Raw genomic sequence first — 27,160 nt, forward strand, 5'->3', positions numbered from 1 at the left:
GCTGGACCCACAGGTGCATTAGTTGGTGACTGGAATAATTTGGTTGACTGGGTTTGCCTCCCTATCCTTTAGTGCCTAATCTAGTTCTTTAGAGAAGGAGGTGGACATCTTTCAGGACATAATTTGTCCCACCTCCCATTTTGCTACTTCTTGAGGATTTCTCTGTTGATGGTGCCACCTTAAGGCTCAATTTTTATTTAACTAAGATGGGTGCCCAAATAGGATGAAAGGGAGGGGTTCAGAGGAGCTATGTCCATAGTAGGTGGCAAGGGGCATTTGATAGGAAGGCAGATGGGCTATTAAATCCAGCTCTCTTCCCACAGCCTCTTGCCCAATTCTTTTCCTATTATGAGCTTTCAGATACCAGTTCTACACCACTGTTGGGTGTAGACAGTGGACAAGACAGACATTTTTATTTTTATTGCCTGTGTTATTTGTTTGTTTTTATAAGAGCTAAACTTTGGCTATTTGGTGACTCTAGTGTGATAAGAAGCATGTTGATCCCTCCCTGGAAAACACTTCTTGACTCACAGGAACTCTGTTTACTACAACTATTACCTTTTATTTATGTTTGTCAGTCGCTGGGCAGCTAACTAGACTGTGGCATATGGATCCCCAAAGGCAAAGGAGAAAGACTCCAAATGCTTGCTGTTTGCTGCCTGAAAAGGAGTTCATATTTATGATTTCACTTACCCCACATTGTGAGTTTAAATGTAGCAATTTTCAAGCTGGGAAAACAATTTCCATTAAAAGAACCCTGAAACACACCCTTTCTCTCTTTTTCTCTGTCTAAAAACAAACAAACAAAACAGAAGACACTCTAGTCTTGACCAAACACACAAAGGGCAATGATTGGCTTTGGGATTTTTCCTTAGGGATGTTCAACACAGGGATAGAACAGCCACTGCCTAGATTTCTTGACCCCTCCCCCCTTTTTTTTCTATCTTTGTATTTAAAAATAATGTAGGTAGAAAAACTCAACGTAGGGGAGGCAGGAGTACAGGGAGTAACTGAAACAGAGAACAAATGTCAGGGTTACCAAATTCTTAATTCTCATTTTTGCTGTGAGCTATCAGACCACTTTTCTGTCTTCAGAAATAAGCTCTCCCCTGTTTGTTCTCTTCAGGCACAAAATCCAGTTTGGGGTCAACAGTGGGAAGAAGTGTTTAGAGAAAGTGGACCCTCCTCATGGCACAAGTTCCACAATGGGAAATATGGGGAAAATTTATGTCCTTTTTTGGTGGGCTTATGATCTCACAATTGGTTTGAAAAAGGGACTCCTGAAAAAGCATTTAATTAAATTTCAACACTGAATGTCCCTTTCTGGGTGATTCTCTGGACTTTAACTCTGGTCCCTTATGCTGTAATCTTCTAGCTAATTGGTGTATTGGATGGGTCTCCTCAAATAGACTGTCAGTTCCCTGGAGCAGAGATGATGGTTCCTGTGTTTTTAAACTCCTCCCCACAATATTTAGTACAAGATGTTCTATACAGTGTAAAAGTGAGAAATACCTTTTTATTTATTTATTTATTTATTGGTGAATGAATGAATGAATGGATGAAATCTAAGTGCAAAATAACCTTATGTGCCTCTAATTCAGCTATTTGGTAAACTCCTCTATCTGGAACATAACAGAAAGAGCCCAGAAAGTGTGCAAAGAAAATGCACAGGATCATAGGATGATAATTGTAGTTAACATTTATTTATTTTTTGGAGAGCTTATTATAGGCCACGGATTGTACTTAGTACTTTACATGCTTTATTTCTTTTAATCCTCACATCCCTATTTGGTGCGCATATTATTACTATTTACATTCCACAGACAAATACATAAATTGCCTAAGGTTCTAACTCCATTCTGCATGGATGAAGTCTGTGCATGTAACCACTGTGCTTTCCAGCTTGCCCCACATGAGGTATTATATGCATTAACAAGCCTGAGAAAGATTATCTAGGTCTCTCTCCCCCCAACTCTATCAGACCTTTTCAAAACTTTTGCTTTGCACACAGTTGTAACATCCAAGAATCTCCACTCTCCAAGCCCACAGCAGAGCAAAGGCAGCAAATGAACAAAACCTCATGATAGGCCATTTCATAAGATGCTAATTTACAAGCTGACTGTAAGGAAGAGGCCAAAGAACTTTCTTTCTTTTTTTTTTTTTTTTAAGAAGGTAAAGCTGATACTGCTAGATGGACAATAACCTGGGGCTATGCTGGCTAGTTCTGGTAAACCGTCAACTACCTGACCCCTGATTTTCAGCCACAGGAGCCTATGGGTCTAGGGGAGTATCTGAATCAAGGAATTATCTTTGGAAGTCTTGAGAAGGGAGGAGTTGGAACCCTAGAAAGGTAGTCTCCAGGATGACCTTATACTCATTAAAATCCTATGTATTCAGACTTGCCACTGTGGAGAAGTTTGCTTATCATATACGTGCAAGGAAATTGAAGTTTGGGGGGAAAAAACAGTCCAGGGAGAGATTTCAGATGGTTTTAATTGGGCTTCACCTTAGGAAAGGCTAAGGACTGAATTCTGGGCTTCAGTTTTAAAGCAACCGTCTCTCTCTCTCAAAACCTTGAATTTGAGCATCTGAGGAGTATTGGATGAAACAGCCCTTGGAGTTTATACCCAGCCTGCAGCGATATGCTGTGCCTCTCCTCCCTCAAAGGAAGCTTCAGTTCTAATCACACTAGGCTGCCAGACATCCTGTCCCCCTTCAAACACTGTGTTTCTTCCTGCTTGTCTGTGCTTGCAACTTGCTGTTCTCCTTCACTTCTCTCCTAACACCACTTGCCCTGCATTGCTCCCATGTTTTCCTTGAATTTTTCCATGAACGCTTGATTTCTCATTGACCTTTCCTTTGAACTTCCCTGGAACCCAGCAGTCAATTCATTGCCCTGCCTACCACTGTTTTATGTGTATTAGCCTTAGCCTTTAACTTGATTATAAAGGCTTTGGTGGAAAGAGTAGATGTCTTCAAGTCAACCCACCAAATATTTATCAGGGCCAATTAAGTGTTAAGTAGAGTACTAGGTACTTAGTAGGAATAAAAAACTGAGCAAGTTATAAACCTCAACCTTCAAGGAATGTACAGTCTCATGTGGGAGGCAGAAACACTTCCCAATAGTTCATGGAAAACCGTATCCGATTTTAAAATAAAGAATTATGGAAGCACCAGAAAAGGGAAGAGTTTAATTCTGATAGTGAGTGGGAGTTCGAAAACCTTCCAGGCATGCTCTGTGAAAAGGGAAGAGTGAAATCAGGAAGGAGCACTAGAAAGCAGAGGTCTGGGGAATGTGGTCACAAGGGGGGCTTCTGGGAGGTTAGGCTATAACAGCTGACTGGGTCCAAATCCCAAGCATCCTGGAATGCTCTGCCAAGAAGTCAAGTCTTCACCGCAGGCAAGGGAGACAGGGAAGGTAAAGTGTTTAAGCAGGGAGAGGACTCAGACCAGCAGCCCCTCTACACTGCCAGGCAGTCCTAAGTGAATATGTATCAATTATTAACCAATATACTGACTCATATGAGAGGAACAGACAACGTCGAAAGTTTTAACCCCGAATCCAGGGATCCAGCAAAGTAAACAGGGCTCACCTGGAAACTTGGAGACTGGTTGCCAATGGAAGAGGAATTAGATTTATTTGAGATGCTGAAGGACAGAATTAGATCAGAGAGATGAAGCCACAGGGACACAGAATGCTGCTCAATGAGATGGTAAACTTTGGAGCTGTTACAGCTCTCAGGGAATTTATTTGCAAAGTGGCACTTTGGTGGGACATCGTTGATGGGACAACTGTTGGTCAGGAAAAGCATGGAGGGAATTCATATGCTGGATAAAAAGGATTCAATCCATGGTTCCATAATGCTGGTTCAAAGATCCAGGCCAATTTGTGATGAAGTTTTCACTTCCCAATGGGAAAATAAGGAATGATAAGGTTGTAGAGTGAGTTTTCAGAAAGCTAAAATTTTCCATTTATTTATTTTTTATTTTTTTTAACGTTTTATTTATTTTTGAGACAGGGAGAGACAGAGCATGAACAGGGGAGGGTCAGAGAGAAGGAGACACAGAATCTGAAACAGGCTTCAGGCTCTGAGCTGTCAGCACAGAGCCTGATGCAGGGCTCGAACTCATGGAGTTCGCGAGATCATGACCTGAGCCGAAGTCGGCTGCCCAACCGACTGAGCCACCCAGGCACCCCTAAAATTTTCCATTTAAAGGACAGTCCTTCATGTGAAATTTCCTTCTTTTTTAGTGTTAACACATTTCTTTTCTTTTTATATTATGTTGATGAGAAATGGTCATTTTTTGTTTTTTTTTTTTAATGTTTATTTGTTTTCGAGAGAGAAGGAGAGACAGAGCATGAGCAGGGGAGAGGCAGAAAGAGGGAGACACAGAATCCCAAGCAGGCTCCAGGCTCTGAGCTGTCAGCTCAGAGCCCGACGTGGGGCTCAAACCCATGAACTGTGAGATCATGACCTGAACTGAAGTCGGATGCTTAACCGACTGAGCCACCCAGGAGCCCCTGTTTTGTTTCTTTTAAGATACCAGGATTCCTTGGCAAGAAAAAACATTGTCATGTGTCCCTACCACCATTTTCTTTTTTGGTGCCGTACTGGTCCATGACGCCTTTAGTCTAGGATCCACTGGACTTCTGGGGGAAAAGACTTCGAGGATCTCTGCATCATTCCTCAAGAAGGGGAAGGACAGCTATTGATGAGTGAGGTTTAAAGGCATTGGAGGGACCATGGAGGGAGAGAATTTCCTTGGACTCAATTAAAGGTCAGGTGTACAAGTGAGCATGGACATTCCAACTCTTCCTTTCATGGGACTTGAGGGTTCTGAGGACCAGGGTGCTCCCTCTGTGAAAGAGGTCCAGCCACTTCCTTTCTCCCCTTATACCTCTCTCTGAGCCCTGCAGGAGCCTCTCCTATATAGTCTTCAAGAGACGAGTAAACCACTTCTGCTGAGGGCCTTCTTTGGTTGGATGTTTCTGCTCCTGTGCTGAGGCCAAACCAGGGTCATTTTGCTTGGAGTGGGAGCCACAGCCTCAGCAAGAACCAAAGCATGTTTGGCCTGGCTTCTTAAGGGGAAGAGTAGTTGGGTCTAGGACAGGCCTGGGTGTTTGTGGACCTGGATCCTAGACAGCACCTCTTAATCACCTACCTTTTAGATAATAATTTCAAAGACCCCTTCTGTCTTTATAGTACAGATTATGACACTGTCGGTTTGGACCATCTAGGGTAAACATCATCACTGACAGGGCAGAAAGCTAACAGCACATGGGATTCTGCTGGCCCAGTAGCTTGGAGTGGTAGGTAATGTGGGGGAGGTTAAACAGTGATCAAGCAGATGGAAATAGCTAGTGGGGTTGTCAGGAGCCTCAATTAAAATGCAGACATCCCCAGGTATTGTAAGGGAATACAGGTAAGGTCAAAGTTCCCTTCACCTGAGACCACCACAGGTGGTTTTCCCCTTGGAGTATACTCAAGGAACAGACAGTCCTGGGATCTCATGAGAAAGGAATGTTGGTCAGCCATTGAGTCAGCTAGAGACAGATGTTTTGCCTTTGGTTTCTGACTGTACAAAATAACACAAAGGAATTGGTTTAAAAAAAAATAACCATATGTAGAGCACTCTATTTCTCCATCTGAGGTGGAGAAAAGAATCTGAGTCTGGTTTGAGTACCTCACTAATCTCTGGTCAAGATATGTGGAAAGACCTGTAACTGTGCCTCTGGTGACCAACTTGTCCCAGTTTGCTTGGAATTTTCCTGGTTTTAGCACCAAAAGTTCCCCATCCTGGGAACCCTCTCAATCTTGGGCAAACCAGGATATTTGGTTACTGCAAGTATACCTCAGTTTTCCCAGTAAGATGGGAATAATTACAAGCTCTGGCTCCAGCTGTCTGTATTGTGAGGAGCAAATGAGATGGCAGATGTTAAAGTGCTTTGGGGTTACTTGTGGACAAGTGGCTGGATTGGAAGTGCCACAAAAGCCACACCTCTTTGTGTTGGCACATGCTCTACCTGGTACACTTGGCCACTGTGTAGAACCCATTCATCATATAAGCCTCTGACATATGTTGTTCTCTGCAAATCCTCCTGCAAGGCCCAGGCAGAACGCATCAGGCCTTCCTTTCTGTCCCACTGTACTTGCATACCCTAGAATAGTAAGCTCATCACGCTATTATCCATTGGCTGGCTCCTCCAATCAGAGGAGTTCTTTAATGGAACCCAGCACAATAGCTAACAAAAGCTTTTTGATGAATTTTTTTTTGAATGAAGGAGTTTTACATTTCTGAAATATAGTTGTATCACAACAATGTATGTTGTATTACCCAACCCCCCAGAAGCTGCATACTAGTTTTACATGTGTGATATCTATTTCTGACCCTGTAGCTCTTTTTTTTTAAGTTTATTTATTCACTTTTGAAAGAGAGGGGGCACAAGCAGGGGAGAAGCACACACACACACACACACACACACAGAGAGAGAGAGAGAGAGAGAGAGAGAGAGAGAGAGAGAGAGAAAGGAGACACAGAATCTGAAGCAGGCTCCAGGCTCTGAGCTGTCAGCACAGAGCCCGACGCAGGGCTCAAACTCATGAACTGTGAGATCATGACCTGAGCTGAAGTTGGATGCTTAACCGACTGAGCCACCCAGGCGCTCCAGGCCCTGTAACTTTCTTTGGGGTCCTTTGGCTAGCATCACCTGGTACAGTACAGAGACCTGGATGGGGACCGGAAGTCTGGCCCCTCCAGCAGGGGTGCTATGGACAGAAGGTATTTCTGGAGGCATGCTTGATCCCCAGCCTGCCCCACATTGTGAGAAGCAGTGCACTTGCAGCTCATAGTAAACCACATCCGGCCCTGTAACACAGAACCATTTGCCAGCAGCCCCGCCACAGGGTCTGTATCAGACACTTCAGATGCTTGACAAAAGATAATGGAGGGAATGAATGAAAGCCTCCCTACAATTAACAGAGGGGGTTGAAAACACCATTCCGGGCAAGAGCCAGCCCACTGGTCTCATCTCAGCCACCTCTGGTTCAATGAAAGGAAGGAAAGCTGGGCCTATTCTAAGGACTGGCCACCAAAAGACAAACATCAATGTGAACAGAATGCTGAGCAGGCCAGCAGGACCATTATTTTCTTGTGGACTTTAAAATACACAGGGTCATCATGTTGGAGAATGGTCTCCTCCAGTGACAGAGAATGGCTCCCGAGGGAGAGAGGAACGCTGATCTCCCAGGTCTCCCACCCTGGGCCCAAACTTGTCTCTAGCTCTCTTCCTCCTCCCCCTTTCCACTACCACCTCCAGCCCCTCCTCTGTTCTTTCAGCAGCTTCCCCCTCCCATTTGTCTTTTATAATGGGATTCCATGAGCGATTTCATTTGAGGGAATGATTCCCTGCTGCAAACAGCAATAGAAAGATAGAAAAAGAATGCATGAATTACTCTCCCCTTCACTCTTGTACTGTATGCTTGCTGGGTCTTTTACCTGAAATATCTTTCTCCCCGTCTTGCTCGTATATATTCTCCCCACTGGTTTGGGGCCCTGTCTGGGGACTGCTACGTCCTCTTGGGTGCCTCCCCAGACTCCCACCTGAAGGGTAAGACATTAATCCCTCCCTGCATGGTTTTCCCACTGTGCCTTGTTCATCCATCTACTGATCTATTGATAATCTATCATCTTCATGGGATTTCCTCTCTTTTTTGTATTACTATTAGTTGGTACTAGCCTGTGTCTTCTCTATTCCTCTCTTAACTGTGACCAACACTCAACGTTTGAACAGTGCATGCAAAAATTGAGATTTCCAGTTTCTTTGAAAAACCAGATCTGGCAACGTTCTGACACAGCAATATATTAAATCAGAATGGAGTGGAGCCTTTTCCCTCTACATAGGCATATATTCTTTTGTTCACCAAGTCCCCATCATTTTCTCTGATCACTCAGAGACTGTCACTTATAGGATAATGTGGTGGATAAAAGAACAGACTCTGAAGCTGGACTGCCTGCGTTCAAATTCAGGCTATGCCACTCACTAGCTGTGTGACTTTTGATAATTTACTTAACCTCACTATGCCACTGATTTATTATCTTAAAAATGAGATTCTTAACAGTACCTACTTTGTTGGGTTCTTATGAGGATTACGTGAATTAGGGAATGCATCTAAGGACTTAGAGAGTGCTTGCCATATATAGCAAGTGCTCAAAAAATGTTAACCATAATTATTATTTGTCAGAGTGTTTGCACTGTTATTTTGTTAGAATAGAGAAAGGGTGACTGTACTCATGGGTCTATTAAAAATAAGGAAAACAAGTAAGAGTTTAATGCAAATCCATTTTACTCATTTTCTTCACCTGGCCCTTGGGGGCATTTTTGTTGCAGCCCCTGCATTAGATAGTCAGTCTTAGGGGTCCCAATGTCATAATCATCTTGTTTTCCTTAAGAGCACTTACTTTAGTGCTTTGAAAAATCCTATGCCAGGAATATTGATAAAATTAAATTGTGTGATCATAGTCCTGTGCTTTCATCTGCTGCCTTTAGGATGTGCATTAGTAATGGCCAAAGAGACTCATGAGTTAGGTTGGTTGGTTTGGGGCACCTGGGTGGCTCAGTCGGTTAAGTGTCTGACTTCGGCTCAGGTCATGATATTGCGGTTCATGGGTTTGAGCCCTGTGTCAGGCTCTGTGCTGACAGAGCTCAGAGCCTGGAACCTGTTGCATATTCTGTGCCTCCCTCTCTCTCTGCCCCTCTCCTGCTCATGCTCTCTCTCTCTCTCTCTCTCTCTCTCTCTCTCTCTCTCAAAGATAAATAAACACTTAAAAAAAAGAGTTGGTTTAATTTATGTTATATAGTTATACAGTAGAACTAGTATTTCCTGGTTCTCATGAATCTACACAAGACCAGACACATCAACTGATTTTATGACATACTCAGAAAGTCACCATATGGAAGTTGGCCAGGTAGGAATCAGTCAGTGGGACAATCAATAGGAGTTTTCTACGTGCTAAATTTTCTACTAGGTTCTGTGGGACAGTTGCCCCTTGCTTCACTGGACCGTACTTTGAAATATAGGTAGAAAGAAGGAAGCAATAAGAGAAAAGACACCAGAGTGGGGACAAGTTGTGGTGTTTGTAGGCCACAAGTAGCCTGGGCTTGAATAGTGCTATGGATTTTTTTGTCTTAACATTCCTCCAGAGGAATAAATTTAATTCCTCTCAGAATAGAGAATATGATTAAGAGGTCATTATGTTCTTTTCCTGCTAGATGTGTGTGCTGAGGAGGCATGAATAATCTATGCAAATATGCCTGCCTGACTTTTTCTTTTGTTTGGAGACTCCCCTGACTCCCTACCTCCGGCTCCTTAGGATATCAAGTCAACTCTGCTTAGGGATTCACCTGGGATTTGCCCCTTTCCTCCCTGAGGCAAAGGCTGCTTAGATGTGATTACCAAGCCCATGATCTCAGCACATGGGGTGATTCATAAAAGTTACTGAAACAGATGACCCAGAGTTTCTGTGCAGGGGTTCAACTCAGGGCCATCCCTTCCCCTTCCTTTCTGCTTGCCCTAAGAAATCAGGATTTGCGTGGGACTTTTCTACTTTTAGGCATATGGATGGAAGCAAGGTGGCTATTAGCTGACCTTTGGGGGGCACTGAGCGAAAAAGAGAATAAAACTGTCCATTCAGATATTTCTGTCTCTTGGTATGCTGAAATTTCACGCATTATGATGTAAAGAAGCTGAGAGTGGTCTGGCCCAGAGAAGGCAATCACCACTTGTTTGGATCAGATCCCCAAACCAACAGAATAGACTGTGAGTGTTGAGGGGAAGCAGAAGGGAAAGGAGAAGTGGGGGAGGAAAGGGGATTAATGGTCAAGAATTCCTTATGCACCATGTAAAGCTTATAGTTCCTACTTATAGTTCCTACTTTGGAAGATGAAAAATCTAAGACTCTGAGAGATTAAGTAATGATAGTTAACATTTCTTAGTCACTTGAATATGTGCCAGGCACTGTGCTAAGCACCTTATATTATCTAATTTAATTATTTAACAACCACCAATGTGAATGCTAGTGTTACCTCCAGTTGTTGTACTTGGGGAAACTGAGAAAGGTGAAGTAACTTGTCTGAGCAACTCTGGTCATTAGCTGGCAGACCTGGGATTTGTCCTCAGCCCTGACTTTAAGGCCCTAACAATCATCTGATGGTCCGTACGGCTGTTTGCTACATATCTAAGATCTGACAGGTTGTAAATGTGGGAGGCTGGGTCTGAACGAGAGTCTGATCAACACCAAAGCACATTCTCTTCCCACACCCACAAACCCTGAGTGGCAGGACTGGGACAGGTACCCAGACCTTCTCCCCCTTGCTCTGCCTTTGCATAATAGCAGCTGCCTTCTTGGAAAAGAACACTGGCAAGTCTGAAAGAAAGTTGCTGATGAGAGGGAGAGAGAGGGGGGAAAAAAAGATGCTATTTTTGACAGCAACAGCCTCTTAAAAGAAAGCAACATACAATTTGTATACCAGCGGGAGAAGGTAGTGCTTCAGCAGGCAAATCACAGCCCGTGCTGGGTCGCTGTTCTTGCTGTGGTAAAGGCCATTCATTTCCCGGGTCATTCATCTCCCCAGATCCATCCTTGCCACCTCACTCTGTCTGCCTTCCTCCTCTTTCTCTTACTCTGTGTCGCTCTGCCATTTACAAGCTTCTCAAGCAGGCATGGTAAGAATAGAGCCGTAACAGGAGTAAGTGTGCATTTGCCTTTGTGGTTTTAACACAGTCCTTCAGAATACACCTGCACCACGGATCTCCATCCCAGCCTGGTGCTTCAGGAGGGAGTGCTCTGGCTGTGGAGGCCACCTGGTGTCTCATTTCCCCTCATGTTTTAAGGATGCAACCTTAAAAGGTGGCAAAGGCAGTGAGGGGTGTCTTCATTAGCACCGAGGTGGGAATGTGGAAGGAAGGACGGTTCAGGAGTCAGGGTTTATGCTTCAGCTGCATCCCACAGATCACGGTGAGAACCTGGGCAGAATGTCACCTCTCTGAATCTTAGCTTCCTAACTCGTGAAAAGGAAATGATAATGCCTAAATCAAAAGGCAAGAGGAGGGTTCATGCCCGAACAGTGCCTAGGGCACTGAATGCATAGCCATTGCCCAGCACACAGTAGGTGGGGAAGGAATGAAGTTTCCTCCCTCTTTGTGCTGATAGTATAGTCAATCTAAAATGGTTAGCTCTTCTTTGGTGAAAGGAGTCCAAAGCACTACAGCGTTTTTTGAGAGGCGTGAAAATCTTTGGAGGTGTGTTAGGTGCAATCTGTCATGGGTCAGTGGGGAACCTTAGCTTACACTGGATGTGTCTTCTTCCATTTTTACATGTGGGGCATTGGCATCACCTGGTGCTACGGCCCCATCCTGGGGACAGACGGATATGTGTGGCCTCCTAATGCAAAAGGGAGGAAAGGGCTCCCTGGGGAACTCAGGGCTACAGTGAGCCACTTCCCTTTGCAGGACCATGGCTTTCTGACTTGCAGGACTAAATGCAATTGTACATGTGTGAGTTGGGGGAGGGGCAGTACCTGATCTTTATCCTCTGAATCATCATGTCTTCCTCACAGTTTCTGTCCTTAGATCCATTTTTTTTTTTTTTGCCCAGTGGCTAAGAAGAGGTCCCAAAATCAGGTTGCCTGGCTTGAAAATCCAGCTCTCCAATTTCCCCACCAGGTAATCCTGGGCAGGTTCCATAACCTCTCTGTGCCTCAGTTTCCCGAACTATACGATCAAGGTGAAAACAATACTACCTTCACAGGGTTGTGAGGATTACATAAACTAATGCACATCAAATATTTCATAGAAGCTCTGGGGATGAGTCAGGGCTCAATAAATGTTAACAATAGGTCTCATCATCACCACTAAAATGCTAAATCAAGCCCTCATCACCCCACTGCCTGGACCTTTGCACTGGGCTGCCTTGTAAGTCTCCTAGGAGGATTTCTCGGTTTGCTCTACAACCCATCCCACGTGTCCTGACCTGAGAAGCTTCTGTATTGATGCAGCACTCCTTTGGCAGACCTCCAGTCTCTTCTCTCTCTCTCTCTCTCTCTCTCTCACGCACACACACACACACACACACACACACACACACACTTTCTGTCTCTCTCCTTCTCTTTGTCCCACCATCCTTTTTTCTCTCTCTCCCTTTTTATCCCCCATTCCCTCCCTCTCTCCCTCTCTCTCCGGCTCTTCTGAGGATGCAGGCAAATCCAGCCTCTCTGCTCAGAGAGCTTTGTCTCTGATCAGGCCCGACCTGGGTCACAGAGTTCATGGGGTTACCATGACAACAAGCATCCCTGGCTACCCATCAGGAGACAAGGACCAATTGAAAAGGCCTGTCATTGCCCTGGGACATACTGTATTTATTCTCAGCGGCAGGCCCTGAACAGTACTATACTATGGGAGGAGGGTGGGAGGGAGGGAGAAAAAAAAATATCAGGGTTTTATTTTTTTAGTGTGTTCTCTGTGGGGGAGGACCACAAATTGTTCTCAGAGACATTTCTAATGCAGCCGGTGCTGGGGGGTGAGGCTGATGTTCACGTGCATTTCTGATGAACACAGTGCGTTTCACAGAGAAGGGAAACATGTTATCTGGTTCACAAATGACTTTTTGGTAAGTCTAATGGGAAGAGGAGAGGGGTGGAGAATTAACATTAATGAGTACCCTCTGTGACAAGCACTTCGTGCTATTTCATCAAAACTCAGAGCAACGGCAATGAATTGTTATTACTCCAATTTTACAGAAAAGAAAACAGAGGCTCATAAAGTTATAATGACTTACCAAGTGAGGTCAACCTGCTGGTGAAGTAATGGCCCTTGAACCTGAATGAAGGTTGCTTGACTCCAAGGATCATGGTTTGGACACCATTCAATGTAGTTTCCCTGTCATGCTCCCATCGTATTAACCTTCCTTCTCTTTCTAAGCCGCTGCCTTCTCAGACCTTGTCCATCTCTCTTCTCTGACCTCGAGCCCTGTTTCTCAAAATGGACTGCTGTCTGCCTATAACAGAGTTGCCCCGGGACTTGTTAAAATTGCACATTTCTGGGTCCCACCCTGGATCTGCGGAATCAGAAATTGCAGGAACGAGAATCTAGAAAGGAGCATTTTTAACCAGCTTCCCAAGATAATTTGACACGTACTGCAGTTGGGGAATGGTTCTTTAGAACAATAGGTTTAGCACCACACAAAACAGCACTTGCTTATTTGTTTCCCAATTACATTCTGGGTCACTGTGATTCTCTAAAAGAGAACTCTCTTATGGTCTCTGTAGCACTCAGATCAGCACTAGGCAAAAAAAAAAAAAAAAAAAAAATTTGTTCAAGAAAGGCCCACCGAACTAACTTGAAGATGTCATTCATGTCACGAGGTCCTAGTATGGAGGTGGGCAACTAAACGACCCTCAATCCCTGGAAGTGGGAACGCTTCCCACAAAACCTTATGTTATCTCTTCCTGAGTCATGGCCTTCACCTCCCTCCTTCAGCCATATGCCAATGGAGACAGACAGTTCTTAGTAGATACTTCCCAGAATAGGGTTGTGTGAGGGAGAAAAATGTATTCAGTCAGAATACCAGTGTGACTAAAATGTTGATGAGCAATCTTAAACTTATGTCTGATTAAAAAAAAAAAAAACACCAAATACAGGCAAGATACAGTCAGTGCAATAGGGAAAGAGAAAGGTGATTGGGAGCCTCCACCGTTCTTGCTGCAACCCTCCCAGCAATGCCTTTCTGAACCTTCTAGGCACCCCTGAGGTAAAAGTGAGGAGATGCCAATAAGTCTTTTGGGAGGTCAACCCCATATCTGCCCACTTTCTGTCTGTGCCAGAATCAGTTTCTACCTGGTCAGGCCTTAGGCAAGAGCACAAAAGTCTCAAAAAGCTCACATAACAGGCTTCTTTTCCAAACTACTAAGACTTAAGGTAGAGGTGATGTCTGGTGAAGAACATAGAGCCCACCATTTCTATCTGTCGCCATCCCATTATGATCTGTAACCACATTCATCCTCCCCTACCAGAATAACTGCAACAGCCTTCTAAATGGTCTCTTTGCTGGTGATCCTCCTCCCTGTGACTCACATTGCAAACCACTGCCAGGATCATCTTTGGGAGCCTGTTTGGTCCAGGATCCCTCTACATCAGTGGCCTTTAATGGCCCCTCCTGACATTGAATAAAAAATACAGAGGCATCTGAAATCCTTCACAGTATGACCTCAGCCAATTGCTTCTACTTATTAATGCCTTCTTTAGTTAAAGTGGATCCTTTGTTTTTCCTGAAAGCAAGCCCCTCCATTTTCTCACCTCTGCTCATTTGGTCCCCTTCATCTGGAGCGCCCTCTACCCATTCCTCATCTATCACAATTCTTCAGGCCTATGTTGAATGTTATCTCTGCCACAAAACCTTTATAAATCCTTCCACTCAAATGTTGACTCTCCTCCTTTTGTATGTTGCTGACTCTTATGGCACTGGGTAGAACAGCAGGCCCCTGTGTAATTCGGCTCATGAGCTCTTCTTGGTGACAAAACATTTAGGGGCTGGGACTGCATCTCTCTCACTGCTCCCCCTGAGGTGTGTACAGAGGGCTTTGTGGGGAGATATTCAGAAAGGAATCTGTGAAACTGAATGGAAAGCACAGGGAGTGGATATCAGACCCTTGTGGGTACCCATCCACCATCCACTAAGCTGTAGGAGGAAGCTCCCATCCCCTGGCCCATACATCTGGCATGGACAAGACACATGACAGAAAACAAACATGTCATGAGCGCAGAGACCAGAAAAGACTCCATGTAACCACGGTCACAGTTAAAGACCAGATTTTGACCAGCGTCCTGATTAGGGTATAACTCAGCAAATCCATCAAATTCCTGGTAAATGGCTTGTGAAGGAGAATCATTTGTTGAGATTTTAACTCAGGCCAATCTGGTGTGGCTTCCTTCTTGGGTTGGTAAAACATGGGCCATGCCCCCATACTGAGCAGATTTGAGAACACTGTCTCTAACTGAAGGGATTGTTCATCATAATAAAGAAAGGAGACTTCACTTGGGACCAGTAAATACATTCAGTTGGCAATAAAAGGGACCAATAGATCATAATTAGTTGATTTACCAATTGCCTTTCCCTAGTGACTGGCATTGGATGAGCAGGTCTTTATCTATAACCTAAGGGCTTCAGAAACATAATTCAGCCCCTTGCCCAACCCCAGACATGCAGTGACAGCCAACAAACAGCATCTGTTTCAAAGAAACACCACCTGTCCAAATGGAAAATCAAGCATGGAGCCACTTCGCTTCATCAGAGTATTTGTTTCCAGAGCAGAAGAGACAAAAACACCATTCTGTCACTAACACAGCCTTTTAACACTCCGTAGGGACCATGGCCTGGTTTCTGCCAAGTAGAGTTGGCAAGTTTTAGAGGAACAGTTGGACCTTAGATATCAGTTCTCTGACCTTCTGAGACAGAGCTGGGTGATCTGCCTTGGAGGAACTTGCAGCTTTTTTTCGGCAGGCTGGAAGGGGGTGAGTGCCCTGTAGATATGGTAAGGTCTGGCTTTACAGGGAGCAAGTGATGGAGAAAGACTGCCAGGGAAGTCCTTTTTAATGCAGATACAGGCACTGAACCTGGAGCATATCTGCCTATGAGGGGTACAGAAGCGCCACTTTTATAGGGCAGAAGGGAAGTCTGTAGCAATGCCTGTAGTGTGCTAAAGCAACCTTCTGTAAAGACGTCTTTGCAGAAAGAGTTTGCAGCTTTGTGAATGGCTGAACAGTGTTGTTAAAAGTATTTCCTGTGATTCTAAATAATTTGAATTAAAATTTATTTATTTTTTTTTTTAATTTTTTTTAACGTTTATTTATTTTTGAGACAGAGAGAGACAAAGCATGAACGGGGGAGGGTCAGAGAGAGGGAGACACAGAATCTGAAACAGGCTCCAGGCTCTGAGCTGTCAGCACAGACCCCGACGCGGGGCTCGAACTCACAGACCGCGAAATTGTGACCTGAGCCAAAGTCGGCTGCTTAACCGACTGAGCCACCCAGGCGCCCCAATTAAAATTTATATCTACTGCCATATTGTCTTTAGCACATGTAAGCTCCTTTTAAATAGGGACCAGAGGAAATAGGTACCATCCCTTACTCTTTCCTCACTTTCCTCCTCTGCCATGAAGAATGCTTTCCCGGGACCAAATCAGTGATCCCAGCCTACTAAGATGGCTGGAGTAGGCACATGGGTCTCTGTGACATTTGGGTTGCCATGACTCTTGATATTTGACTATTCCTTGAGAAAATAGCACCATTTGGGGCATTGAGGCCAAGATATGATGGAACCCTGGCTGAAGTGTGTGTGTGTGTGTGTGTGCGCGCACGCTCACATTTTCTGTGACCATTTTGCAATTCTATGTTTCATGGAATCTCTACACTATTCATTGCTAGAATGATTCCTCTGAATGAAAAAATGAGAGGGAGAATCTCACAGAGGGAAGATGGATTTTCCTAGGTTAGAAACTCATGGCCATCTTAGGATGAACATTACTCTTCTATTTTTGAGTCAGGAAACCCCATCGTTATCATAAAAGTTGCCACTGGAGCAATTGGAGCACTGGGGGGAGAGTTGGGAGCATGTGGCCATTATTTGGGCCACATGACTTAAAAATCAACCATCAGTGATCTATATTTGGAATATGTTCCTTTTCATTTATTTTTCCCTTGCTCTTGCTTTCTTTCCCAAAATCCATAAATAGCTTGGTATGTCTTACAGAGATGTAAACAACAGAATTAGGGTCTTCTTTATTAAAGTTGAATTATTTTCAACATTTATCCCAAAAGAATCTATAGGCATGCAAAATCCACAAAAGCAGTGTCACTACTCAAAAAAGTGGTATTTGGTGCATTAAAATGACCATCTACTCTTGCCTTTTGTCTTCATAGTGATGAGTGGATACTCTGGGTTCCAAATGTCTGCTTTTTAATTTTTTTTTTTTGAGTTGTGTGTTATTGCTTGACATGTGAGAATAGGTACCGGGAACCTGGCAGTAAAGTCTCCTGCCTTTAATCATGCTGTCAGTCATAAAGTCCAGTGCAGCATTAGAATTAGGTCACAGGCATGGGCTCTGCAATCAGACTACCTGAACTTGAAATCTGGCTACTTCCTTATTAGCTGTTTGTGTCAAGCTAGTCAGGTAACTTAAATCTGTTCCTCTGTTTTTCATCTGTAAAATGGGGATAATGGTACTTTATAGGTATGAGGTTTATATGAGATGATGGACATACCATAGCATCTGGCATAGAGTAGGCATTCACTCAGTGGTAGATTTTATTATAGTGCAAAGTCATTTGAGTGCCAGACGACCTGAGTTCATGTAACTCAAATATCTAATATTTTCTGAGTTTGTCATCTTGTTCCAGGCATCTGTATGTAGGATGGATGGCAGAAGTACTCTATTGATTAGACAAATAATGTCACCTCTCAGTGCCTTGTTTTCTTAAATTCATATCCATGTATTTAGATCAAATAATATCCTTTACTCATAAAGCCTTAAGTAAACTGTAATATTGCAGCATCATTGATGTTCTCGGACATATAAGAGCTCATTCTCTACTCTGGGCCTTTCTAGGATAATGTTGTATACGTTTCTGAGATAAAAGTCTCTTCCTTGCCCAAACACTCTCTTTTGGATCCCCTTTGGACTTTGTCTAAACTTGTACAGAGAATCTTTTAAGTTGTTTGAGGCAAAGATGCATGATTGATAAATACCAGGCCATTGGTTTCCCTTCATTTGGTATATTCAGTTATATTTGCCCTCCTAAAGATACCTTTGTTTCTTAATTTTCAGACAGTTAACTTAAAATTCTTCAATATATTTTCATTACTCTTTACATAAGGACAAAAATCCTTTACAAAATGCTTCCCTACTTCATTCTCTAATCTCAAAGTAACCTTTTCTCCTTTTTATTACCTGTTCCAGGAGCACTTGGCTCCTTTTAGTTCATCGACTGTACCATGATTTCTTACCTTAGAATTTTTGCACATGCTGTTCCCTTTGGCTGGAGTATTCATCTCTTCCCCTCCTCTTATTTTACCTTGTTAACTCCTATTAACCTGTCATATCTCAGCTTGAGAAAAAAGCATGCTTGGAAAAGCCCTCTTGGCCACATTCCATCCATCCTGCACACCAGATTAGACCTTGTTATCTCTGAGTGTGTTTGAGATCTTCTTTGTCTCTATAAGTTCTGCAGTTTCAAGTGGATCAGCTGCTGATTTTCATCTGCTTGGGACACATAACTTTGGAATCAGGGTATTAATGTTTTCCATAAATACTGGAAAGCTCCCTTTAAATACTGCCTCTACTCCATCCTCTCTTGTCTCTGGGACTCACAGAAGATACACCTGGGATTTTGTTTTCTCTTTCAGGTCTCCTAACCTCTTTGTCAGGGTTTCTGTCTTTTTGTCTCTCTTTGTGATATTCTGAGGAATTATCTCCATTTTTCTCCCAGTGTAATAATTTTCTCTTCCACTTTGACTAATTTGTTGTTTACCCCTTCCATTGAGATATTATTACGTCCCTGAATTCTAATTGGTATTTTTCCAAATATGCCTGGTCCCTTGTGACAGTGTATTTTTCTTTTAAAAATATTTTCATTACTTAAATGCTTTTAGATGTACTTCTTATTCTTGTTCATGTGGACTGTCACATAATTTACAACTCTGCCCTGCTTATGGCAGCTCCTGAAGAGTCGGCTTATGCATTTCACTCTGGTTTTGATGACCTTTTTCTGTTTTGGCCTTGGGATTTCCTAATTTTCATAAAAATGGCTATTTGTTATAACTTTATCCTGCATATTTAGGTTTTATAGTAGGAGTATTATTCTGCTGTATGGCTGGAAGTAGGTGTCCTCCAGGTCTTTTATCAACTACCACCTGTCATAGTTGTCATGAACCATCAAACAATAATCACCTGTTGAATGAGTGTCTTCCCTGCAAGCATGTAATTCCATAGGCGTAGAGACTGTCCGGCTTGTTCAAACTTGTAGCTCCAGGTCCAAGCCTAGAGCCTAGAACATTGCAGGGCTCAATATTATTGAAATGAATGAAAGACATCTTTCATTCAGGGCAGAGGTAGCCCTGGATGTCAATGTGGGTTAAGAACATCTCTTCATCCTTTTGCAACCTTTTTAAATACTTCTCATCTTTCTTTGAGCACTACCCTTCCCTAAAATTATTTAATCCCTCTGTAAATTGACATGATATCAGTGAATAACAGGTTATTTCACAGTGTGCTGCTTTTAATTATCTTCTATATAGATTTGAACTCACAATCACCTTGGACCTAGGAAGGGCTGGGATGAATATCCTCTTTTTACAGATGAGGAAGCTAAAGGTTGGAGAGACGACAAGACTTACCTTTGGTAAGACAGTAGTAAATCCCAGTATTAAATCTATGTCTTTTGATCCCGAGTCTATAGGACTCTACCTTAGCTGTTTGGAATGAGTACCAGAACTTCTTTATGTGAGAGTAAAGTCTACTTTGCTTCTTTACTGAACTACTTATTTGTTTGTTTGTTTGTTTGTCTTAATATTTTTTGAGAGAGCACAGTGGGGGAGGGGTTAGGGGAGGGGGACAGAGGATCCAAAGTGGGTTCTAACTCTGACAGCAGTGAGCCCGATGCAGGGCTTGAACTCACAAACCATGAGATCATGACCTGAGCCAAAGTTGGATGCTCAACTGACTGAGCCACCCAGGTGTCCCTGAACCACCTTTTTTCTTGCTAAAGAAATCAGTATTTGGGGAAAGAATGGGTACTGCCATTCATGATACAGCCAGAGCCTTTAGGGCTCAAACTACTTGACTTTCCATTTGGACAACGTGTTTATGTTTCTTTTAGACAAACATTATAAACCACCTTCTGTCAAAGAATCCAGGCTGCTGGAGAACTCTGTTCGTAACCTACTTGGATATGAGAGTATCTGGTAAAGGATGGTGTGTTATAGATCACACAACACAAACACAAGTTTCACTGATGTTTAACACATTTGGAGGGGTAAGGTGAGGCATGGGGAAAAACACATGGGCAGCGACAGTCATAGCAAGCTGAGGCCCCCAGGTCAATTCCAACCTCAGGGCTGAAGATCTCAGGTGACTGGAATCTTCCAGGCTCACTGGTGTCCAAGAAGAGCCCCCGTGACAGCTTGCATTGTGGCACTGGAGCCCTGAGGCAGACACAGCAGCTTCATTCCTGAGGTAGGGAGGGGAGAGGGAGTACCAAGGAAGCAAATCTTGGCTACTTACCTCAGGGCGGACCCCTTGGGTGTCGCAATGCCATAGCCTTTGGAATCCAAGTTACCTCCCACCTTCATGGTGTCACAGGGTTTCCGCTGCTCAATGTATTCATTCATGGTAGACTCCAGAAGGTAGGCGTATTTGCCTTTGGATTTCCTCACTCGGATCATTCCTTCCTCCGTGGTTCGCACAAAAACTGATGGTTCTGCTGACTTCATGTATGTCCACATTTTCTCAAACACGGCAATTTTAGACCTCTGGCAGGGGACAGGAACAAAGCTGGAGTTAAGTGCTGGCTGTGCTTGGAATTGAGGTGGCACACACACTAATGAAGAGCTGAGTGTAGCTTGATCACACATTCATGAGTGAGATTAGCTCAGGAAGAAACAAATTATGAGTGATTGCAAAATAAGAGGCTCTAATTAGTATCAGTAGGTTCCAAAGTACAAATATCTTGCAAATAGAGAATGAACAGAATAGCTCAGAATCTTTTATTTACTGCTGAATTATATTCTCCTTCTATATGGGAAGAGTTAAGAAATGCAACCCTAATCTAGCTTCTGAAGACATTATAGAACCTATCTATTACTCAAGAAGGCCATATTTATACTGCCCAGAAGAAAAGGAGAGCTTAATATCAGTGGAATATGATTTCATTATTGGTTCCCCCAATAATAAAAACATTGAGGAATTCTGGATCATGAGTCATATTATAAGACTGACCTTGGAATGTAAATTGTCTGATAAAGCTAATAACTTGAGACCTAATACTGTCACCTGTTTATATTTCAAAAGCCTCTCAATCTTGCCAAACTGTTTTCCTCCCCTTGTACTGAACTCACTTTGAAACTTCCCTTCTTTGGGACTTTGCCTAGGCTATTTACTTCTCTTGATACCCTGGTTCTCTCCAGCCACATCCTACTAGTCATTTCACAGGCCAGAACAAATCCTTTGTATTCTGAGGCCACCTTAGTTTCAAGGACAATCATTCACAAGCTCTAGTGGGTACCAGAATCCTGTGTAGAAATTGTAAATATGGAGATGCCCTGCTCTAAACCTATAGATTCTGATATGGCAGGTCTGGGGTGGAACCTAGAAAAAATCTTTTCTTCCAGGAGTTCCCCCAGATGATTCTGATTTGTAGGCCTCTGGGGCTAAAAAGAGTATTGTGAGGGCTGATGTTCCTCTAGGACACACTCGCTGGACCTTCAGGCTAGACTGCCAAGATTGCAAGGCATCCTTGCTTGTGTACAGCTCTTAAGTATATGGATGCCATCTGAGGGAGGGGGACATCTTCCCTTCTGTGAGTCCTTCACAGAGTGCACCCTTACACATAGTAGGCCCTTAGTCAAGGCCCACAACCCAGGACCACAAATCATCCCTCTCATCTAACATGGTCTTTCTAAAGAGTTTCCTTACCCCAAAGGGTAGATGTATTTTGGGGGTACGGGAGTCTGGCTTTGCAAATGGACACATGTTATACATATATAAGGGGCTAATGTTTTAAAGAGTGCTAGAGTCATGAAATTCATGTAGACTAGTGGTTAAAACACAGATTACAGATTTATTTAGTATAAAATTATACACACAAAATGTCATTTTTCTTTGCACACAAATATCAGTTTTATTTCTTTGATATCAACATCAAGTGTTGGCAAAATATTGATAAACAGTTAAGTTGTTGTTTGAGCCAAATGATCTATAGAGATATTTGGGCCTAGAAAAAGTCTGGTCTCAATGGAAAATTAAGGGAAATAGTTACTGAGAATTTCAGGGAAGTATTTGGTAGAGTGAATCTATAATTAGATCAACTAGGTGATACTCTTTAAAGTATGGTTGACCCTCTGGAAAGGCCACTGGACTGGGAGTGAAGAGCTTGAGTTCTAGTCTTTCCTCATCTGTTCCACGAGGATTTGGGGCATGGGGACCTTTGAATCCCTTGTGGTCTTAAAATACCTGATTCTTTACATGAAAACACAACATTCAAGCAACAATGTATGAGGAAGAAGAAGAAGAAAGAAAGGAGAAAAAGGAGGGAGAATTTCAAAGTTAGAGGAGGATACACCTAGAACCAATCAGAACATCTACAGTGTACATCTCTTCTCGCTCAGGAAACAGAGAAATGTATAAATTCAGCTGTGACCAGATTTACAGATGATCTTCCAGGCAGAAACCCAACAAAATACTCAGCAGGACAATGGCAAGATGCAATTTGACCTGACAAGATGGCCACGGCAGGGAACTGGGCTGTTGACAGGTAGAGCTGAAGAGCCCTCTGGGCAACAGTATGCAGAAAATTAATATGTCCTCTCGGGCTCACCCCTGTGCCCCAAATGCCAGGGCTGTGCTCATAGCTGCTCAGATTAGGCTATCAGGAAAATCTCATCTCTAGGGATGCGAAGGCAGCATGAGTGGCAGGGAAGATTGGAAACATACTTGGGGTATTTGTTCTTGGATCTCTCCTATCATCTGCAGCTCTCACAGCCCTTCACACATCTTAATTAAACTGTCGATGGAGGATTCAGTGACTCTGGATTGGAGCTGCCAAGAAGCTCTGGGCTGCCGTGGGGACTAGAAGCCATATTTTTTTAGAGACTGGGGTAGAAGAATACATGTGTCACCATGCTCTTCTCCTGCCTTATGAAGGTGGTAGGTGATCTTGTCTCCCCATCCACCAAAGTCCTGGTGGGAAAATTCTCAAGCTCAAAGTTACAGAGATGGAAGGGCTCATGGGGCATATCTTGTTAGTGCTGTCTTTCTACCAGTAAAGAAACTGGGGCCCACAGTGTGGCAGTGAACTGTCCAATGTCATGTACCTTCTTAGTGGCAGAGCCAGGAATAAAACCCTGGTTTCCTGATAGCACCTAGTGCCTTTTCACTGCAACCAGCTGCCTCCCTTATTTTAGGCTTTATATCTTACTAGCTGTGAGACCTTGGACAAATAACAACATTTCTGAACCTTAGTCTTCCTCTCCTGACAATGTTGATGATGGTACTGACGGCATAGTGTCGCCATGGATAGTATATGACAACAGATGTAAAATGCATAACCCAGTGCCTGACACACAGTAGGTATTCTATAAGTGGTGCAATTACTACTACTAATTATGCCCTTTATTTAGGTTTTACTTTAGGATAAGAATGCCCAATACATGGCTGGCTTGAGACCACTTTCCCTTCCTATATATGTGAGGGATATTGACATCAGTCAAGGAATTCTTTCACACTGTGCCCAGATGTGACCTCAGAATCCCCTCTCAACATCGAACTCCAGGCCACCACTGTTGATCAGAGTTAGCATATGAACTACAACCTATTGTCACGAATGTAGTAGACCTAGTGAGTGCCCAGAGCTTGTAGAATACACACTGTTTTGTTTCTAGATGCCTAACAGTTCCTGTGGATGAGAAATAGAAATATGTCAATTGACATAGTGATTAACAGAGAACTTTCAAGTCCTAAGTCCTAGCTATGCCTCTGAGTAGTTAGAGCATGACCCTTTTCTTTTCTGGGCCTCAGTTTCCCCAACTACAAAAGGAAAAGGTTAGACAAGATTTGATCATGAGCTCATCTAACAACCTGAATAATCTTTTTAAAAAATCAGCTAATGACACCACCTCATTAGGACAGTGTGGTTCAGCGTCAAGAATACTTTGGCTGGAATGAAGAAACAGAATTTGTGTTCATCCTCAACACTTGCATTATGATTCCCTGAATTTCAATTTCTTGTTCACAAAATGGACACATAACTCCTGTTCTACCATAGGTCATAGGTGGGACATAAATGAGACCATGGATGGAAGGTGTTTTGGGGATAGTGACATGCTCAGATATTGGGGATGAGAACATGAGTATGTAATGAGTAAGTGAATTGGCTGTTCCCCAACTTCATCAGCAAAGCCAGGGATATAGGAATGGCTACCTGGACAAATATGAGACATCCCCTTCACACTTTGGTTGCAGGCTAAAAATTCTAGAGAATTATGAGATTACAGGAGGTTTTTCTACTAGCTGGTTGGTTAAGCTTAAGCAAGTCATGTCTCTCTCTAAAACGATAGACACTGACCACATGACCTCTAAGTCACCTTCTTGCTCCATTATATTGAAGTAGATGACATTAGCCTTGGAGACTGGGTCAGTGATGGTTAAGACCTTGGTCCCCTTCCTGCTTGTCATGCAGAACATAGAACCCACAACCAAGAAACTGAGCACACTCTGTGGGTTCACTCGGAGTCTGGGGTTTTCTCCATAAAGTTTCAGTGAGAACCTGGTAGGACTGTATGGGATACCTGTCCCTTGCCTGAAGCAAGGCAGATACTGGCTGTCTATTCTCCTTCTGCTACTTACTACCTGTGTGACCTCAGGCAATTACTTTGACTTCTCTGAACTTCACATATAAAATGGGGAAAACAAATTTCTAACTGTAATGACAAGATTAAATGAAGGTGTGCTGGCACAAGACCTGATTCATAGCAAATGCTAGGTAAGTGGTAGCAATTATTTATCATTTTTCCTTCCTCAATACATGGTAGCTCCATGTACTATTTCTTCAACTTCCAGGAGGAACATGTCTAAAGTCCAGGGAACTGCAGGCTTTTCTGCTTTGGGGCATTTGTTCAAGTTGTCCCCTTTGCCTGGAATATAATTAGCCAACCCAGACCTGACCTAGTTTCATGATGCCTAGAAATATTTTCTAATGTTTGTGGCTGTAAATCCCTACCCCTTCTTCAAGATGGCTCCTAAATGCCTGTACCCCAAAGCCCTGTACCCACAGAGCCTTGTGTCTTAGATGCCTCATCTCTTCTAATATCATAATGACTCGTTGAGGTAGATATTATTCTCCTGACTCTATAGATGAGAAAATGGTGTGAAAGAGGCTAAGGGCCAGAGAACAAGTAAAGGACAGAGCCAGGGTCTGGCCCTAGGTTTGTATGACCCTAGGCTTGTGTTTCTAAGCTCTCTGCTCCTCTGCCTTCACTCGCTGCCTCTGGCCATAAGACCTCTCCATCACCTCCACTCTCACTTCACATTTTCTCTCTCCTGGCACTGTTAAATAGACCACCTGTTCCAGTAATCATTCCCCATATACCATCTCCTTATTCATCAAGGCTTCAAGGAGAGGACATAAAAGGGCATCAGGTCTGGACCTTGTCCCTAGGCCGATACTAATCGATTACTAATTAGACTGCAAGTATGTGTGGGAACAGGGAAGGAACTGAATGTCATATCCTTTGCAGCCCTCAGAGAAGTTGGCACAGACTGGCATACGTAAGGGGTCTGATTCAGTGCAAGAGCTTTGAAGTTATTACAAATATAGAATTGTAGATTTCTCAAGAATTTGTAAGAAGCTGAGAAATTCTCTGAGTTTCCCTGACTTGTACTATGCTAAGCAGTTGCTCTGGTTGACTATAATCACATGCTCTTTAATGAGGATATTTTAATGACAGTAGTGGTTCCCTTTTGTGAAGGTGCTCTAGGACAAGGGATATTCCTACCCTGAAGAACTCCTTAGTGGACCCTGCTTCCAGTGTGCCGTAAGCGATTTCCGTCTGTTTCGCTAGGTCCTCAGCACTCTCGATGGGAGACACCATCCTCTCCACGGTCAAGAAGGCAGCCAGGTTGGCTGTGTATGAGGAGATGATGATCAAGGTGAAGAACCACCAGACACCACCAACGATGCGGCCAGACAGGGACCTGCAGGCCAAAGGGAAGAGGTGTCAGAAGCATTGACATCAACTGCATAAGGCCATAGGGAAGGGCCAAGGGCCAGCCTAAGCCCCGTCAGCAGAGCTGTCAAGCCCTATTGCACCCTTCTCCTCTGTCAGCTAGATGTGATAATTCAAATGTCAGAGAGATTCATGTTGGCATTTTATTCCTTATTACAAGATAAGGACTTGTGTGGTTGCTGTCCTTCATGGGTGATAAAATCCCACAGGCATATATTCACACCACCTTTGCACATACATATACATCAAGACATGTGCCAACAAAGACAGATATGTCAACACTTGACCACAAAATCACAAATATGTACAAACATTATCTATCTATCTATCTATCTATCTATCTATCTATCTATCTATCAATCATCTATCTGTCTTACAAACATCATTTTAAATGCAGTTACATATACACCAAATGTTTGTGCACACACATATGAATTGCAAATGCATTTGCACACATGATGCACACGTTTGACCATGTTCAGAAATGTTTCCAGATTGCCTTCTCATTACTCTTCTTTTGGCCTTCAAAGGCCACCAAAGTAATGGACCAGAAGGAAAGGAAGGGAGAATGTATTGGAGGCAGAATGTGAACAGCTGTACTTCGGCCACTTTGGGGAAATGTCACTGTTGAGGGCAAGTACAGTTCTTCCCCCTACCACAGGGAAAGAGTTTGGCTGAAATAAAAGACAAAGCATATTTTGTACTGGATCCAAACAGCAACTATGACAATCACAAATGAGGTGAGAAATTGTTCCTTGATGTTCTTAAAGTCCTAGACGCCTCTCTTATGCCCAACAATGAAGAGAGACATGACTAGTCAAGAATTCTATGATCTTTCAGATTTGGCTAGGAGGTTTCCAGTTCTAGAATATTTTTCCAAAGATATTACAAACTGATGTTGATGTCATATGATGTGGTATGGTGGACATACAGGGCATCAAATCATACTGAATCATACAGTGATAAAGTTGCTTGCATTCTATTTTCTTTCCATCCAGCTTGATTTGTTAAGTAAGTGTCATCCTGGCACTACTATAATTGTACATCCTTTCTAACATGTGCCTTGACAGCCTTAAGCTCAGAGCTTTCAGTAGGTGACAGTGCTTAACT

At 43.2% G+C, this 27,160-nt stretch overlaps 1 protein-coding gene across 4 annotated transcripts in view; it reads right to left on the reverse strand.

Moving 5' to 3' along the window:
• GRIA1 (glutamate ionotropic receptor AMPA type subunit 1) overlaps positions 1-27,160 on the reverse strand; it is a 299,786-nt gene that overhangs the window by 16,713 nt on the left and 255,913 nt on the right. For all 4 annotated transcript variants that reach the window (XM_047860502.1, XM_047860492.1, XM_047860474.1 and 1 more), the window contains 2 exons: positions 25,820-26,018; positions 20,334-20,581 (listed from right to left, as the gene is read on the reverse strand). In XM_047860502.1, coding sequence (XP_047716458.1) covers positions 20,334-20,581; positions 25,820-26,018 — 447 coding nt within the window. The remainder of the gene's footprint in view (positions 1-20,333; positions 20,582-25,819; positions 26,019-27,160) is intronic.

The sequence above is a fragment of the Prionailurus viverrinus genome, chromosome A1 (genome assembly GCF_022837055.1).
Source record: "Prionailurus viverrinus isolate Anna chromosome A1, UM_Priviv_1.0, whole genome shotgun sequence".
NCBI lineage: Eukaryota > Metazoa > Chordata > Mammalia > Carnivora > Felidae > Prionailurus > Prionailurus viverrinus.